This window comes from Palaemon carinicauda, unplaced genomic scaffold (genome assembly GCF_036898095.1).
Source record: "Palaemon carinicauda isolate YSFRI2023 unplaced genomic scaffold, ASM3689809v2 scaffold148, whole genome shotgun sequence".
NCBI lineage: Eukaryota > Metazoa > Arthropoda > Malacostraca > Decapoda > Palaemonidae > Palaemon > Palaemon carinicauda.
The window spans coordinates 30,001-47,500 of NW_027169014.1; the positions used below are offsets into that span (position 1 = coordinate 30,001).

General features: G+C 36.9%; 1 protein-coding gene across 1 annotated transcript in view; it reads right to left on the reverse strand.

Annotated features, from left to right (window-relative positions):
- Positions 1 to 887: 887 nt before the first annotated feature.
- LOC137635611 (sucrase-isomaltase, intestinal-like) overlaps positions 888 to 17,500 on the reverse strand; it is a 66,362-nt gene continuing 49,749 nt past the window's right edge. The window contains exons 20-37 of the mRNA XM_068368080.1: positions 16,647 to 16,789; positions 15,837 to 15,941; positions 15,022 to 15,167; positions 13,563 to 13,734; positions 12,801 to 12,900; positions 12,421 to 12,545; positions 11,446 to 11,571; positions 10,657 to 10,788; positions 9,635 to 9,871; positions 9,015 to 9,175; positions 8,113 to 8,214; positions 7,471 to 7,607; positions 5,990 to 6,113; positions 4,645 to 4,774; positions 4,031 to 4,192; positions 2,980 to 3,128; positions 2,226 to 2,358; positions 888 to 1,304 (exon numbers count right to left, since the gene is read on the reverse strand). Of these exons, the coding sequence (XP_068224181.1) occupies positions 1,083 to 1,304; positions 2,226 to 2,358; positions 2,980 to 3,128; positions 4,031 to 4,192; positions 4,645 to 4,774; positions 5,990 to 6,113; positions 7,471 to 7,607; positions 8,113 to 8,214; positions 9,015 to 9,175; positions 9,635 to 9,871; positions 10,657 to 10,788; positions 11,446 to 11,571; positions 12,421 to 12,545; positions 12,801 to 12,900; positions 13,563 to 13,734; positions 15,022 to 15,167; positions 15,837 to 15,941; positions 16,647 to 16,789 (2,606 nt within the window). The 3' untranslated portion in view covers positions 888 to 1,082. The remainder of the gene's footprint in view (positions 1,305 to 2,225; positions 2,359 to 2,979; positions 3,129 to 4,030; positions 4,193 to 4,644; positions 4,775 to 5,989; positions 6,114 to 7,470; positions 7,608 to 8,112; positions 8,215 to 9,014; positions 9,176 to 9,634; positions 9,872 to 10,656; positions 10,789 to 11,445; positions 11,572 to 12,420; positions 12,546 to 12,800; positions 12,901 to 13,562; positions 13,735 to 15,021; positions 15,168 to 15,836; positions 15,942 to 16,646; positions 16,790 to 17,500) is intronic.

Consider the following 17,500-nt stretch of genomic DNA (forward strand, 5'->3'; position numbering starts at 1 on the left):
TCCAACAGGGAAAAAATAGCCTAGTGAGGAAAGGAAATAAGGATAGACACAGACAAAAAATAAATAAATTAACTGACGCAATTGTATAACCTCTTTGGAAGAGGTTAAAAGCCTCAGTAAGAGGCCTTTGTACCAACCGTGTGTCACACGATCGTACATAATTCATTTTGTATATATTATGCTTGTATCTTTGCTCTTCCCTCGCACTAAAAAGAACCAGAATAAACATGTCTGCGTTTCCAATATGTAACATTGTCTGTTTCTCGAACATGTAATTTCCTGTTGCCTTGAGGTTTTGTATATAAAGGAGAGTGTTCTATAATAAATTAACTCAGTTGCTTTCATACTGCCTTTGAGTTCACAACCTTCTCTCGGCCCGTCACACCTTGTAAAGCTCGACAAGCCAAATGTTCCTGTACTGCTTCAGTGATATTTGTCCATCAAAAGGTAATTTATTGTTGAATCCAAATAGGCATTATTAAAATGGACTATTTGGTAACCTTTGTTTTTACCCTTCAGTTGCCATTTGGGTCGTTTTAATGTATCAGATCTATATTCCCATCATTTCATTGTTTGGAAATTTTTTTTATTCAATTCTAAATCAATTTTTAATGTAAAGGTGTAAATACACGTTCAAAAAAAGCGTCAAAATTTTGATAAAAAAATTTTTGATGCAAAATTTGAGTGTTTGTGTAGGACATTTTGATGTCAAAATGTTGCTTCAAATCTTTTTTTGACATCAAAACGTCCTTCACACACTCAAATTTTGCATCAAAATCTTGATATCAAAATTTTGATTCAAAATTTTGATGCTTTTTTTGAACGTTTATGGGCTCCTTAGGACCAGAATCCACAACCCTTCTCCTGTGAGCAATAAAAATCATCTCGATACTTCACGTTTTTATTTAAGCATCTTGTACACATAAAAAAGTAACATACAACAAATAATAAACTAACTAATCCCTTTTTCCCATGTTATTCTGCAAGTCAGCAATTTCCGAAGTGGCAGCACATGTTCGTCACGCGTCAGACACCAGGGTTGGCATCGGCTTTATCGCTTACTGATAGAAAAGGTTTAGAATTTAGTTAGTTATCTTAAGCACGTACTCCTCGTCCAAGGGAATGATAACGAGCACTTCCAAGACGCTGAACTCAGAATCAAACGTCCAGTCGGTGGATGCGATGCTTGTCCCATTGATGCTGATGTCGGTTGGGTTGCTCGGATATCCGTAGAATGAGATCTTCTCCAGATTAAGGCCTTTAACAGCTGCATGTCCGTGCATGATTTGCGAGGAGAGTTCATTCTGTCGGAACCAATTTCAGGTTAGAGTGTTTTGACTTACGAGCACACAAAAATACACCCACATTGCCCAAATCTTTCGCTCCGGACGGGGCTTTTAGGGCCCGGCCAGACCAAGCGCGGCTAGCGGCGAGGTTAGTGGCAAGAGGTTATGGCGGCAAATTGAAACCTTGGGTATCTTATGTAGGTGGCCAGATAGGAGGCGCGAGGCTTCCCGCGCCTCCTATCTGGCCACCTACATAAGATACCTAAAGTTTCAATTTGCCGCGGGAACCTCTTGCCGCTAACCTCGCCGCTAGCCGCGCTTAGTCTGGCCGAGCCCTTAGACCTGCGGTCATAGCGGTTTATGTGGTTCTCGTATCGTAAAATCTTTTCACATGTTTATGTGTTTGTCATTATGATAAGGATGATAAGAAAATTAATTCCCTTCTATCATTTCAGATTAGATTGTTTTGACTTACGAGCACGCAAATACACCCAGATCGCCCAAAGCTTTCGTTCCGGATGGGGCTCTTAGACCTACGTTCATAGCGGTTTATGTGGTTCTTGTATCGTAAAATCTTTTCACATGTTTATATGTTTGTTATTACAATAAGGATGATAAGAAAACTAATCCCCTTCTATTATTTGCTGGAGATGGTGACTATTGTACTGAGAAACCACTTGCAGTTAAAGATAAATTAAGATATTAAAGAATACGAGAAAATTTTAAAGTTACGTCCCATTGATAACCAGTACATCGTGATTACTGGTGAAGAGCAATGGGAAATTTCTGCTAGAATCATTATTCCTCTTTAAGAAATAAATACAAATAATAATCTATCTTCATTGTTTCCCCTTTGATAGTCAATATTCTGCAATTTAAATTACACGAAAGAAATGTAAATAACAAAAACATTACAAGACATTTCAAACGAGCTCTTACCCCTTCAAAGGTCAGGAAGCTCATGTAAGCTTCAGACATAACATGCTCCTCCTCTCCATCATCCCAGAAGATCTCACCTTCGGCATTGCCATTGGCGTCAAGGGCAACTGTCAGTCCGAATGGGTTCGCACGACTTGAAAGAAGAAGAAGAATGTTTGTTTACTTTTTTGAGTTTGATAATACAACTAGAAAGAAAGATGATTCTTGATATCAATGTCTGTGGACACAACTTGGAAGAAGAATAAAGGTTTCATTACTCCTAAGGGTTATCATAAATTACAAGAAATGGAAGGATTCGTTGCCTCTGTGAGTATGGTGACATGTCTAGGAAGAAAGGGTTATCTTAATGTCACTGACTTAGTGGAGAAAATTTGGAAGAAGAAGAAAGAATTGTTCAAATTTCTGAGTTTATCAACAAGACTTGATAGAAGAAAAGTCCTCCGTGTGCTTTTCTGATTTTGTTGACTAGACATGGAAGAAAAGCTGCTCACTTCTTAATTGTATTTTCTATCAGAACTTAAAAGAAGAGTAGTAGATGATTTCAAAGTGCTTCTTCACGCAACTAGAAAAGAAATGGATTCTTCACTTCGCCGAGTCTGTCCATACGACATGTCAGATGAAGGGCAGATTGGAAATTATACTATCCATACTTTGGTAAATGAAGACAAAAACACGTACTAAGTTATTTTTCACATTTAGGAATTTTATCGCAAAAGGAACCAAACCCGAGAAGAGGTTACCAGTCAATCCTTACCTCTCGTGAGTAGTCAAAGCCGGTTCCTGCCAAGGCAGGATAGAGCCTCCTCGGACATAGACTGGGATGACTTCCAGAGGAGCTTCTACAGTTTGAGTCACTGGGCCAGTAGCTGCTAAGGTGCCAGTTATTAAGTCATACCACAAAGCCTGAAATTAGAAAAGAGAAATATCAGTAGATACAGTAATATTGTACAATTAACATAAAGTGTTTGATGTATGGGAAAATATTCCACCATGAGTCCTGTTAGATCAAGATATTGAGTAACTTAACTTATTTGTTCTTCAGTTTCTCAGGCATTTGCACCAATTTGTAAAATATTTCTGTTAGTATGTAAGACTGCTATCAAAGTATTGAATCTCTCTTTATCTCTTTTATATGCAAATTATGAGTTTGATGCTTCTTTTTCTAATGATGTCCGGTATGTACTCATATCTTATTGATGGCCACAGAACTAAGTGAAAGTTATATTGAAGATTTTTTCCTATGACAGATTTTCTTCAACAGTATATAGGCAACTAGACGCTTATCAAATAAGGACATTGAAAAATTGGAAGGAGATAGGCAAGGAAAAATAATTTAATTAGATTTAGTCTGATTACGGAGGCCCATTTAAGTCATCGATAGACATTGCTCAATTCCTACGTTTTTACCTTATTTAAGGGAGGCTCTTATATACAAATTGTATATGCATAGGTTTTTAATCTAGAAGGAACCTGTTAGGGGAAGAAGATTGAGAGGGAGGCAAAGAATTTGATGGCGAAGTAAGGTGAAGGATGATATGGAGAAAAGAGGTTTTTTGGAAGAGGATCCCTTTGATAGAAGGCATAGGAGAGGGGTCATCAGGCAACTGACTCCTTGATGTAGGGATAACGGTAAGAAAAAAGAAGACGAATGTTTGTACTTGAGAACATTATGCAACAACACTCATCTCTCTCTCAGATGAACACCCTATAAATCTTTAAATATTTGCAGAAACCATGAGCTCAAGAAGGAAGAAAATAAAATTAATCTCTTACTGATAAGAAATCTGTTACTTTAGAATACATACCTCAGGAAAATAGACATCCCTAGCTGTAGCTCCTTCCTTCATCACTGGTGCAATCATAAGATTGTCCCCCCACATGAACTGGTCGTCGATGTCTCGGCCAGTGAGGTCAGTTGGGAAGACGTTAAGAAGAGGACGCACCACGGAATGACCATGCATGTGAGCCTGTATGAAATGATTATACATTTGATTGTTATACATACGGATTTCATGTCGTATATGATCGTAAATACCCAGTGGATCAGTAATGGGTATGGGTATAGTCAATTCTTTTTAGTGAGACAGATTTACACCGACTCGCAGGGGTGCCCTTTTAGCTCGGAAAAGTTTCCTGATCGCTGATTGGTTGAACAAGATCATTCTAACCAATCAGATATCAGGAAACTTTTCCAAGCTAAAAGGGCACCGCAGCGAGTCAGTGCAAATGCGCCTCATTAAAAAGAATTGAGTAGAGCGCATCTCGGCTACAGCAGCGGCTGCGCAGCAAAACTAAGGACCCACTGTATATATATACATATACTTCATATCATTTCCAAGAATTGTAAGCATTCCTAAGGAAACTGTTTTGTTTTCATGTTATGGGATTCTATACAATTACGTAACACTATTCAACTCACTCTGTGGAAGAGGGCATACAGATAAGGCAGGTACTTGTATCGTAGGAGCAAAATGTCACGGGAGATCTCAGCTACTTCTGGCCAGGCGGCAGGATCTTGGGCAGCTGCCCCGATGGTGTTATGGTTCCGACTGTATGATATGGTAAAAAGATATATAGTATTAGATAGAAGTAGCTCTTGTCAGTGTTATGAGAACCAATACATTTGTAAATTTTGTCTGATAGCACCATATCATTATTATTATTATTATTATTATTATTATTATTATTATTATTATTATTATTATTATTATTATTATTATTATTATTATTATTATTGCTGGGTAAGCATTAATCTTGAATCTAGAGTAATAAGATGTCCTGAATTGCTGTGCTACGTATTAATTTGGGCAAAATGATTACAACTAGATTTTTCCTTACCTGTACAGCTAATAAACAAGAGACCCCAAGATATCATTTCCCATACTTAAAAAGATTAAAAGAACTCAAAAGATATTCTTCTCTCATTTCAGCATGCTAAAGACTCTAATCTGTTTTTTTAACCTTAAATGACTAAAAGGTTCCAATAGGATGAATTCTTCACCTATATTAGTAATTTTTAAAAGGGTCTAAATCAATGTTTCACAATATTATCATCTCCTGCCTCTAGTCTTAGGTATTGCCATAGCCTTTGTAGTCTATCATAGTTTTCCACTGTCTTAGGGTAGAGTTCTTTTGCTTGAGGGTACACTCGGGCGTATTATCCTTTCTTATTTCTCCTCCGCTTGTTTTTTTTAAGTTTTTATAGTTTACTTACAAAGGTTCTAATTTCTTGTTATTACTGTTCTTAAAGTATTTTATTTTGATTATTCATTACTTCTCTAGGAGTTTATTTCCTTGTTTCCTTTCTTCTCTGAGATATTTTTCTATGTTGGAGCCCTTGGACTTAGAGCATCCGGCTTTTCCAACTAGGGTTGTGACTTAGCTTGTAATAATAATAATAATAATAATAATAATAATAATAATAATAATATTAATAATAATAATAACAACAACAACAATAATAATAATAATAATAATAATAATAATAATAATAATAATGATAATAATAATAATATTAATAATAATAATAATAATAATAATAATAATAATAATAATCATAATAATAATAACAATAAATTGATAATTCCCAGCTGGTATATATAATAATAATAATAATAATAATAATAATAATAATAATAATAATAATAATAATAGATAGATAATACCCAGCTGGTATATCCTTCTACCAATTAAGCTAGTAATCAATAAGATGATAATCACCCCCCGTGATCAATTAAAAGACTCCAAATTATCATTCGACTCACCTGAATGGGTAGAAAGCTCCAAGCTCCATCCACCGGGCACACATCTCCATACTGGGCTCCTTATTGAAGCCACAGATGTCAGCTCCAACCATTGGGATTCCGAACATGTTGAAATCAAGCATCCCTGTACGTGAAGGTTGATGAGATTCAGGATTTAGGTTTAAACTTATGGTAATTTACCTTAGTTTGAGGTAATTTGCATGGTTTCAGCGTAATTTTTTTAAATTTATGATATTTTTAGGGTAATTTCGCTTTTACTAGCTTCAAATTTAAGGAAATTTGAAAAGTTTTAAGGTAATCTAAGATGAAAATTATAATAATCAGATTACTATAACAAAAGGTCATTTATTTTTTATTTTTCTATGATATGAAAATTTATATTAGAATGATCTCTATTAAGGCATTTTTTTTCTTACAGGAGTTTAGTTAATTTGTTGTTTTACAAGAGTTTTATCAAGCAAACTTTTTTCCATTTTGAATTTTCATAGTTGTTCTAATTCATTTTGGAGACTTTTAAGTAATACAGTGAAATTCAAAGACTTATTTCATGTATTTCAAGTAGCCATTTATGAATCAAGGGTGGAAGAGGCTCTTTAACTCCAAAATCAAACCATTGTTCTCTAATCTTGGGTAGTGCCATAGCCTCTGTACCGTGGTCTTCCACTGTCTTGGGTTAGAGTTCTCTTGCTTGAGGGTACACTCGAGCACACTATTCTATCTAGTTTCTCTTCCTCTTGTTTTGTTAAAGTTTTTATAGTTTATATAGGAAATATTTATTTCAATATTTTTACTGTTCTTGAAATATTTTATTTTACCTTGTTTCCTTTCCTCACTGGGCTAGTTTCCCTGTTTAGGGCCCCTTGGCTTATAGCATCCTGCTTTTCTAACTAGGCTTATAGCCTAGCATTTAATAATAATAATAATAATAATAATAATAATAATAATAATAATAATAATAATATCTCGTTTGAAATATAACTAAGAATACTACGAAAGCATCAGAGATATCTTTATATGACTTACCCCTTGCCATTTTTTTGGCCCAAATCGACTTTTCTCGTGAAATTCGGTCATATTGTGCGAAATCCATTGTAAAAGAACAAAGAACATAAGAAATTGCAGTAAATCCCTATTTTACTGCAATTTAGCAATATTGCAAGGAAAAAAAAATATTTCGAAAAAATAGGCAAAACACCAAGGTTAACCCCTTCAGGGTTGCCAGGTTTTCTAAATGAGAAAAGGTCAATTTCTAATCAACAGAGGCTTTAAAAGGCCAACCCATTAATAGAAAAGGGTAAAAAATATAGTATTTAAGGCTCGGCTTTTTTCATATTACTAAAGGCCAACCTATTTAAATACAAAAAAGGTCAAATTTGAGTTTTTTTTGGCCGGAAAAAAGGCCAAACTGGCAACCCTGAACCCCTTGCCGTTTTTTCTGCCCAAATCGACTTAACCACCAGAAATATCTTTATATGACTCACCAATGATGGACATTTGCATGTGGTCCCATTCAGCTGAATTATCACCTAACCAGTGGAAGGCATATTTCCCTGAGCCAGGGAAAGTTGACCTTGATAAGATCACAGGACGTTTCTTTACGAATAGTGCTTCCAAAGCTCTGTCGTGGTTCGTAATAAGAAGAAAAATTTTCATTAGGAACGATCATTTCTGAATACGTTTACGTTTTAGATTTTGAATAATTTCATCAAACAGAGTACGTGGTGTTTTTGCCACGAATAGATAGAAGACAGTACATACATACATACATATACCAAGGCACTTCCCTCAATTTTGGGGGGTAGCCGACATCAACAAATGAAACGATACAAAAAAGGGGACCTCTACTCTCTACGTTCCTCCAGCCTAACAAGGGACTCAACCGAGTACAGTAGTTGAATTAAACTCTTTAGTTTTCCTTATTTCACCAGCTTGTTTCACTTCTCCGTACGTGCACTCATTCAGATCTTGTAATAGCAAAGCTTACTCTTACTACTTTTGAATGAGCTCTGTCTCCCAAACGCTCTGTATAATCACCCAGCAGAGATTATTCTCGCTTGATATATGAAAATCAATTATTTTCTTAACACGGCTTTCACCAGTAACTGCCACTTTTTAATACTTACTTGAAAGTAGCTTCAGACTCACTCCATCCATACAGACTGTGGACATCATAGTGAACGTAGGTTCCGTCTGTTTGATTTCCTGACATGCAAATGGTGTGATCACTGTTGGGAAAAATGAAGGTTAGATTGTAGTGTTGAAGATTATAGAAAAAAATATAAAAGGGAATTAATAGATTATTTGTTTCATCTAAAAATTTGTATTTAGGAAGACATTATACTACTGGATCATGGAGATACGATTTGGATAAAAAACATAATGAATAAGTGTATAGATATCCTCGGAGCCTTACCAGATCTTTTTGCCCTTTGAATCCTCGAAGCCTTGCCTGATTCTCTTGCTCTTAGATTTCTCGGAGGCTTACCTGATCTTTTTGCTCTCATGTTCCTCGGAGCCTTACCTGATCCCTTTGCTCTCTGAATCCTCGGAACCTTAAGTGCTCATCTTGCTCTTTGAATCCTCGGAGACTTACCTAATCCTTTCGCTTTCTGACTCCTCGGTGCCTTATTTGATCCTTTTGCTCTCCGAATCCTCGGAGCCTTACCTAATCCTTTCGCTTTCTGACTCCTCGGTGCCTTATTTGATCCTTTTGCTCTCCGAATCCTCGGAGCCTTACCTGATCCCTTTGCTCTCTGAATCCTCGAAGCCTTATTTGATCCTTTTTCTCTCCGAATCCTCGGAGTCTTACGTCATCCTTTTGCTCTCTGAATCCTCGGAGCCTTACCTGATCCTTTGGCTCACCGAATCCTCGGAGCCTTACCTGATCCTTTTGCTCTCAGAATCCTCAGAGACTTGCCTGATCCTCTTGCTCATAGAAACCTCAGAGCCTTACCTGATCCTCTTGCTCTCTGAATCCTCGGAGCCTTACCTGATCTTCTTCCTCTCTGAATCCTATGAGTCTTACCTGATTCTTTTGCTCTCTGAATCCCCAACACGAACCATCATGGTTGGATACGGGGGCGAATCGAGGTTGTTTTCAGGGCAGCTGAGGAATCCATTTCCCATGTTAGTATTGAAATTTGCTGGTTCATTCATGTCAATCCAGAGGGCGTCGTAACCCAAGACCTTTTTGAATTTATAGAGGATGGGAGAAAGGGGTAAATATACAATGCATTCTCACATACTGCCAACTATGAAAATAGAAAAGATACATTTTATTGACAATAAGAAGCCTCATAATCTTTTAACCTTAGCTGACTGGATTATATAAGAAACTATATTCATGTTGATACATTTAAATAATAGTATCAAATCTCTCTCTCTCTCTCTCTTGAGAAAGGTATTTCTAAACAAGAGTAAACTTCCTCACTAAGATCCAAACTATTCCATTTAAATTTTGAATTCGCTTTACATCTCTATTCGTCTTCGGTGTTTGCTCTACTTTTTGAGTTAATTTTATATTTAAAAATCTAATAACAATGATAAAAAATACTTGATACTACTACAACCATGCCTACTATAACTTCTTAAGACAACAACAGCAACAAAAAACACCAATAGAAAATAACAACAACAACAGCTTACCTCGTAGAAAAGATGTAACTCATTCTGCCACCAGTCGTGGGTCTCCTGCTTCAAGAAATCTGGGAAGACGGTCCCGCTGTCCGGCCACACATTGCCAACCATGTAATCCCCACAGCACTCCATCTGGTCTGGTGGGATGTAAGCCTTGTCAGACCACTTGATGAAGACGTCTGAAGCCTTGCCTCTGGCTGGCGTGAGGTAGGTCGTGCTTTCAAACTCGTTGGGGATGGCTGGGTCCTTTGTTGACAAAGATAGGATTTGTTATTGTAGGCTTAAGTGATTGCCTGTGAATAGGCCACTACTTATCACTGTTCAACAGTATTTACAAGAGTGTAGTTCCACTATTTTTTATTAAAAGGAGGAGATTAACCAGCCCAGTGAGTCAAAATCGACTCTTACAGAGCTGGCCTATATGCAGTTCCACTATTTTTATTAAAAGGAGGAGATTAACCAGCCCAATGAGTCAAACTCGACTCTTACAGAGCTGGCCTATGTGCAGTTCCACTATTTTTATTAAAAGGAGGAGATTAACCAGCCCAATGAGTCAAATTCGACTCTTACAGAGCTGGCCTATGTGCAGTTCTACTATTTTTATTAAAAGGAGGAGATTAACCAGCCCAATGAGTCAAACTCGACTCTTACAGAGCTGGCCTATGTGCAGTTCTACTGCTGTCCATCATCAGAAGTGTACGTTATTATGGCAGAAGCTAAAAAATTGGCTTTAATAAGAAAAGCTACAGAGGATGAAGGTACAATACTTAGAACAAGTCGATCTATGACAATAACAGCTAATTTCATGAAAATTCCTCTAACAAGGAGAGTGAACATTACAGCAACAGAACGCATTACATAGGGGCTATGTTATAACAAAAGGTTTCAGATCATATATTCCTTACTTATAAACAAATCTACAAAAGAATTTTTCATCTCCTCAGTAGTTCATTAGCAATAAATCTACAAAATAATAGCTTATATCCTTAGTATCAGATATTCTCATAATCACCCACAACAAAAACCCTTACCAAAATGAGAGAGACGCGCATGTTCTCCGTATGGAGTTCTCGAATCAGATCTGGGAGATCAGCCCAACGTCCTTGATCGTAGGTGAAGTCTCTACGGCTATCCATGTAGTCAATATCAAAGTGTTGGACGTCCTGGAGGAAGATATATGAAAAGATGAAGAGCTTTAACGCAGTTCCTAGTCCAGAAAAGTCATGAGCGGATGGGTCCCGACAAGAAAAGTAGCCATGCATGGGATGTGACAGGGAAAATATCCCAGTGCAGTAATTAAACAGATCTATGTTAATGTTGCCACTGATTTTAGAATATTTTACATTTTTAATTCATGACTTCTCATGTATTGTTTATTCATTTCCTTATTTCCTTTCCTCACTGGGGTATTTTCCCTGTTGGAGCCCTAGGGCTTGTAGCATCCAGCTTTTCCAACTAGGGTTTAAGTTTAGCTGGTAATAATGATAATAATATCAAAGGAATAAACAATTTTTAGAAGACAATATAATCCTAATTCCCTATTTCATATCTTCAAGAGTCTTGTATTTAGGGCTAATTGAAAGTAAAAGAATAAGGCTCGCTTCACACGATTGGTTTAACACAGTATGATTTTGTCCGCGCGTTTTAGAAACAAATGAAGATCAATAAGGTTGTTCACATGCTGGCCGCTCGGAAATTCTTCCCAGCGGCAGTGACCTACTACCCGCGTGCACTGCTGCCCTGGGCGGCTTATACGAGGCCGCTCAAGGAGAGTACGCTCGTGTGGAGTGAACCTAGGTCACACAACTCAAAGAGCTCACCTGAGGAATCCCTACAGCTCTCATCCTTTCTCTGGTTTCCCTGACTGCCTCAGTGGAGTTGTATCCCCACCTGGATAGCTGGAAGCCAAGAGCCCAGTATGGAGGGAAGGTTGGATTGCCAACCATCTACAGAAAAAGAAGAAGAAGAAGAGAGACATTACTATATTTTGAGAAGATTGTAGACATGAGAAGAGAGACATTACTATATTTTGAAAAGATTGTAGACGTGGGAAGAGAGATTACTGTATTTTGAGAAGATTGTAGACATGGCAAGAGAGACATTACTATATTTTGAGAGGACTGTAGACACAAAAAGAGGGACATTACTGTATTTCGTGAAGATTGTAGACATTAGAAGAGAGGCATTATTATATCTTGAGAACATTACAGACATGAGAAGAGAGACATTACTATATTTTAAGAAGATAGTAGACATAAGAAGAGAGCCATTACTATATTTTGAGAAGACTGTAGACATGAGAAGAGAGACATTACTATATTTTGAGAAGATTGTAGACATGAGAAGAGAGACATTACTATATCTTAATAAGATTATAGATATGAGAAGAGAGACATTACTATATTTTGAGAAGATTGTAGACATGAGAAGAGAGACATTACTATATTTTGAGAAGATTGCAAACATGAGAAGAGAAACATTACTATATTGTGATAAGATTATAGATATGAGAAGAGACATTACTACATTTTGAGAAGACTGCAGACATAAGAAGAGAGATATCACTATATTATGAGAAGTATAAAGACACATGTTTATTTATTAGTGATACCAGTCTTTTCAAAACCAAACATTACAAAAAAAATCTTATATCTCATACAACCAGCTTGGATTATTTCAAACATAGCTCAAGTTAGGAGAATTAATAGCCTTTTCCCAGACTCCAAATCCTACTAACTGCAATTTTACGGGCCATTAGGATAATCAAATGGATGAATTCCTGCAGGATAACTTACATTAGCATACTGCACAGTCAGGTCTTCAGGATACGGACCCAAGAAGAAGTGGAGGTCTATAATGCCCCCAGTTGTTCTCATGGTCAAGGCAGGACTTCCATCGTCCAGGAGAAAAGTAGAATACTCTGCGAAGAAGAAGAAGAAGAAGAAGAAGGGGTTAGTGAGTTTGATCTGCTAGGAGGACTCTCTCTCTCTCTCTCTCTCTCTCTCTCTCTCTCTCTCTCTCTCTCTCTCTCTCTCTCAGCTGTAAATATAATAGTTACGTTATGATTTTGTTAGGCAATAACTACGATACCCTCTGTCATTTTGGAACTCTCTCTCTCTCTCTCTCTCTCTCTCTCTCTCTCTCTCTCTCTCTCTCTCTCTCTCTCTCTCTCTACCCATAGCATTAGAGTTGAACAGGAGGACGGAATGCGAGTTCCCTTCATCATCCTCCATCACCATGTAATAAGGATGGTGTCCATACACGTTCATTTCTTCCTGTGAACAGAAAGATGAACAGATTAGAAAAAGTAATTGATGTGATTTATTGGTGGAAAATGCAATACAAATTCCGAAGAAGATGTTTAGTGCTTTTGAGGTGTAAGTGTTTAGGGACACAAAATTAAGGTTAATTATCTAAACAGAACAAAAAGATTGAAAGTAAAGTATATATATATAGACATATATATATATATATATATATATATATATATATATATATATATGTGTGTGTGTATATATATACAGTAGATATATATATATACATATATATATATATACATATATATGTATATATATATATATATATATATATATATATATATATATACATATATGTGTGTATATATATACACATATATATATATTTATTTATGTATACATATAAATATACATATATATACACACACACACACACACATATATATATATAACATTAAGAATAAGAGAATGGCTCCCTATACATGGCAAAAGAAGCAGTAGAGGGAAAAGAAGACGATGAATTGACGAAATAAGTAACTTTGCGGCTGTGGACTGACATAGAAAGACCATAAACAGATGCAAGTGGAAGGACAATTCTGAGGCCTTTGTTCTGCAGTGGACTAGTAACGTCTGAGGATGATGATGATGATGATGATGATGAATTAGAGAAACCATCTTACTGTTCTAATAGCTTGATCCCTCGCGAAGATAGGGAAAGAGGTCCTTGGGTCAAAGACGTGTCTGAAGGACATGTGTGTGTTCTCTCCGAAGCCGTAAAGGTAGGTGGACGCCAGGGATGTGGTGAACTGAAGGAACTGGTTCTCGTAAGTCAAGGGCCCGACGGTCTGGAACCTTGTAGAAAATCATATTTTATTATTATTATTATTATTATTATTATTATTATTACTTACTTACTTACTAAGCTACAACCCTAGTTGGAAAAGGAGGATGCTATAAACCCAGGGGCCCCAACAGGGAAAATAGCCCAGTGAGGAAAGGAAACAAGGAAAAATAAAATATTTTAAGAATAACAATATTAGAATAAAGATTTCCTATGTAAACTATAAAAACTTTAACAAAACAAGAAGATATATTAGATAGAATAGTGTGCCCGAGTGTACCCTCAAGCGAGAGAACTCTAAACCAAGACAGTGGAAGACCATGATACAGAGGCTATGGCACTACCCAAGACAAGAGAACAATGCTTTGATTTTGCAGTGTCCTTCTAGATCTTCCACTATCGTAAAAGAACCAAAAGAAATTAACATTAAAACCTAAAGATACTTTATCAAACCTACTTTTAAATTCAACCTCATAATGCTAAAATCAAACATTAAACAATACTTCAGACAAAGCGGCCCTCATTATTTCAGATAAATTCTAACTTATTCCTAGAATATTGCATTCTGGAGACTAATTCTCCTTATCAAATATAATTTGGAATTACTTTCTTAGATTAGATCTAACTTTGGAAGACAACTTTTAGTTTTAACTCTAGATTTACTTCTTCCAATAGAATCTAACTAACTAACCTTTTTGATAGAATTCAACCCTAAGTCTTACCATAAAATGTAACTTTAATAATAATAATAATAATAATAATAATAATAATAATAATCAGAAAGGCATTGAATAAATGGCACAATAACAGAATTCACAGTCGCCATCTAGTGGATGAAAAAGCTTGTAGATTATTTTTATCAATAAATACCTAACTATAGTTGCCACAGAGATTCCGGTCGAAATAAGCCCCACCCCCTGATGACGTCATAGCCAATCACGCTGTCTCTTCCGTTAGCCCCGCCCCCTGATGACGTCATAGACAATCATGTTGTCTCCTGCATTAACAGCTGTCACAACACATTCCCTTAGAGTAATTATATATTGGTATAGTTTGAAATTTGTAAGGGGGCTTGTTGGGACCCCTGGCAATGTGGGAGACAACGTAATTGGCTATGACATTATCAGGGGGTGGGGCTAATGTCTGAGTCAACGTGATTAGCTATGAGGTCATCAGGGGGAGGGGCTAACGTGGGAGACAACGTGATTGGCTACGACGTCATCAGGGAGGGGCTTATTTCGCTAAGAATCTTTGCAGCGATTGCACATCTAATCCATCTAACCTCCAATTCTACTTACAACAAATTGCCGTTAGAGCGTCTCTTAACATTTAAGCTCAGAGGCTCCCCAGTGACTTCCACAGTGTAGAGCGGGTCCGTTTCTGGGTCTTCTGGCAGACTAAGAGGAACGGGGACTTCGTACCGGTAGGAATCAGCATCGGAGATCTATTGACCGTAAGATAAAAGTTTATCATTATTGTTGTTGTTGCTTTTGACGCTTAGTATACTGATTAAGAGATTTGGTTACACGATTTTCTACTATTATAGAGAAATGTTTGTATTCATCAGTGACCCGTTCATACTTTACCTAGAGTCTGACAGTCTAGATTGATGCTAGCCCAGCTAGTAACTAAAATTAGAGCTGAGATTTGCTTTTCCCATCTGGACAGGTAGACAGAGTTGCTGTTGCCATTTAGATAGACAGACAGAGACTTTCCCCTACCGTCTGTACTGACAGACAGAAACTTGCCTTTACCATCTAGAGTGACAGACAAAGTCTTTCCTTTACCATCTGGAAAGACAGGAAGGGACTCGCTTCACCATTTGCGCAAACAGACAGTTGCCTTGACCATCTGTATAGACAGATAAAGACCTGCCTTTACCTTCTAGTCAGACAGATAGGCTCTCCTTTACCATCTGGACAGACAAATAAAGACTCGCTTTACCATTTGCAGAGACAGACAGAGTTTCCTTTACTATCCGGAGAGATAGATAGAGACTTGCCTTTACCATCCGAACAAACAGACAGAGTTGCCTTTATCATCTAGACAGATAGAAAGAGACTTGCATTTACCAACTGCACAGACGAACAAGTAGACTTAAAAATAAACTCACCTTAATCTGAACATGATAGTTCTCATGATAGATCACTTCAAGGACGAGGTTTGAAATATCATCACCAAACATAGTAACTGTCGGGTCAGCTTTCTGAAGGTTGACCTGTGGGAGAAACACAATTCTGATTGAGATCTGCTTAATTTTCAATATTACGATACATTACTTAAGACTTGTACTTTTCCATCTTCGATGATAATAGAAATATAATATTCAGAGTAATATCTTTTCATAATTTTACTCAATTTGACCTCCTTAGAAGTGCTCTTCACTATTCACAGCTTAAGACTGACTTGACATGACCTCTTGCAGCGTTAATCTGTACTCTAGTTGCATAATATTTGCCCACTCTTTTTTGTTTGGAGTATTCTAACCAAAGAATTTTACTAACAGTTATTGCAGCTGTTCATGCTTCTTAAATTCGATCCTTCATAAAGGGTTGTGGGGGCTTATGTGGTAACATCTCTGACTGGTGATCGCCAGACTGGGGTTCGAGGCCCGTTCAAACTCGTAGGTTCCTTTGATCACAGCAACCTCACGTAGTGAGCTAAGGGTGGGGTGTTTGGGGGAGCCTATAGGTCTATCTGCTGAGTCATCAGCAGCCATTGGTGATCCCTCCTTCATCCTAGCTTGAGTGGAGAGGGGACTTGGGCACTGATCATATGGCCAGTCTTTAGGGTATAGTCCTGCTCCAAAGGGCAATGTCACTGTCCCTTGCCTCTGTCATTCATGAGCAGCCTTTAAACTTTAAAGAAATACTATTTCAACCAAGAAATCTTCATTAACAACTTTAATTCCTATGGACATTACCTTGAACCCCCTGCCAGTATCAATAGGATCCCCTACGACCTTATATCCTCCTTTCTCGTTACTCGTCATATGGCATTTTCCATCCGTCCATTCGCACGCGCTGTACTTGGCACATTCCGTCTCGGATGCTACGTCTTGGCCTTCTGTAATATTGACAGGAGGATTTCAACAGGGTTAAAAAGGTTCCGGTAATAGGCAGTAGAGTGGAGGATTATATTATACTTAAGGAAAAGTTAAATAACTGTATGCAGATATATATTTTATATATGAATATATACTCTACATATACAAATACTGTATATGCGTGCATATATATGCATATATATTCATGCACAGTCAGGGTCAAAACTGATGCAACAAGTTTCAGAGAATTTCGCTCGAAATTCACTAACCGGTAACTACAAGAGTAGTCGTTGAATCAGTTTGGCGCCTACTGTACATACATACATGCATATATATATATATATATATATATATATATATATATATATATGTGTGTGTGTGTGTGTGTGTGTGTGTGTGTGTGTAAAAGATACCATTTTCCAGGATAGGGAAGACTATATGAAAGCACCTAAGCTGCATATGCTTATGGAGTCTAAAATGTATAGGATTTTTAGTCACTAAATATATCTTGTAAGTAAATAAATTTAGGAAGTCTAAAGTCCAAAGATGTCTTTCTCAAAGAAGAAAACTTATAAGTATATATATCTAAAAGCCTTAAAGCGTAAAGTAATCTTGATAAAACGAGAGAATGGATAAATATATATGTTTGAAAAGCCTTAAGTGAAGAGAGGTCTTAAGCAAGCAAGAGAATATATGATAAAAGAAATAATAGAAAGGATAAAGATAATTCG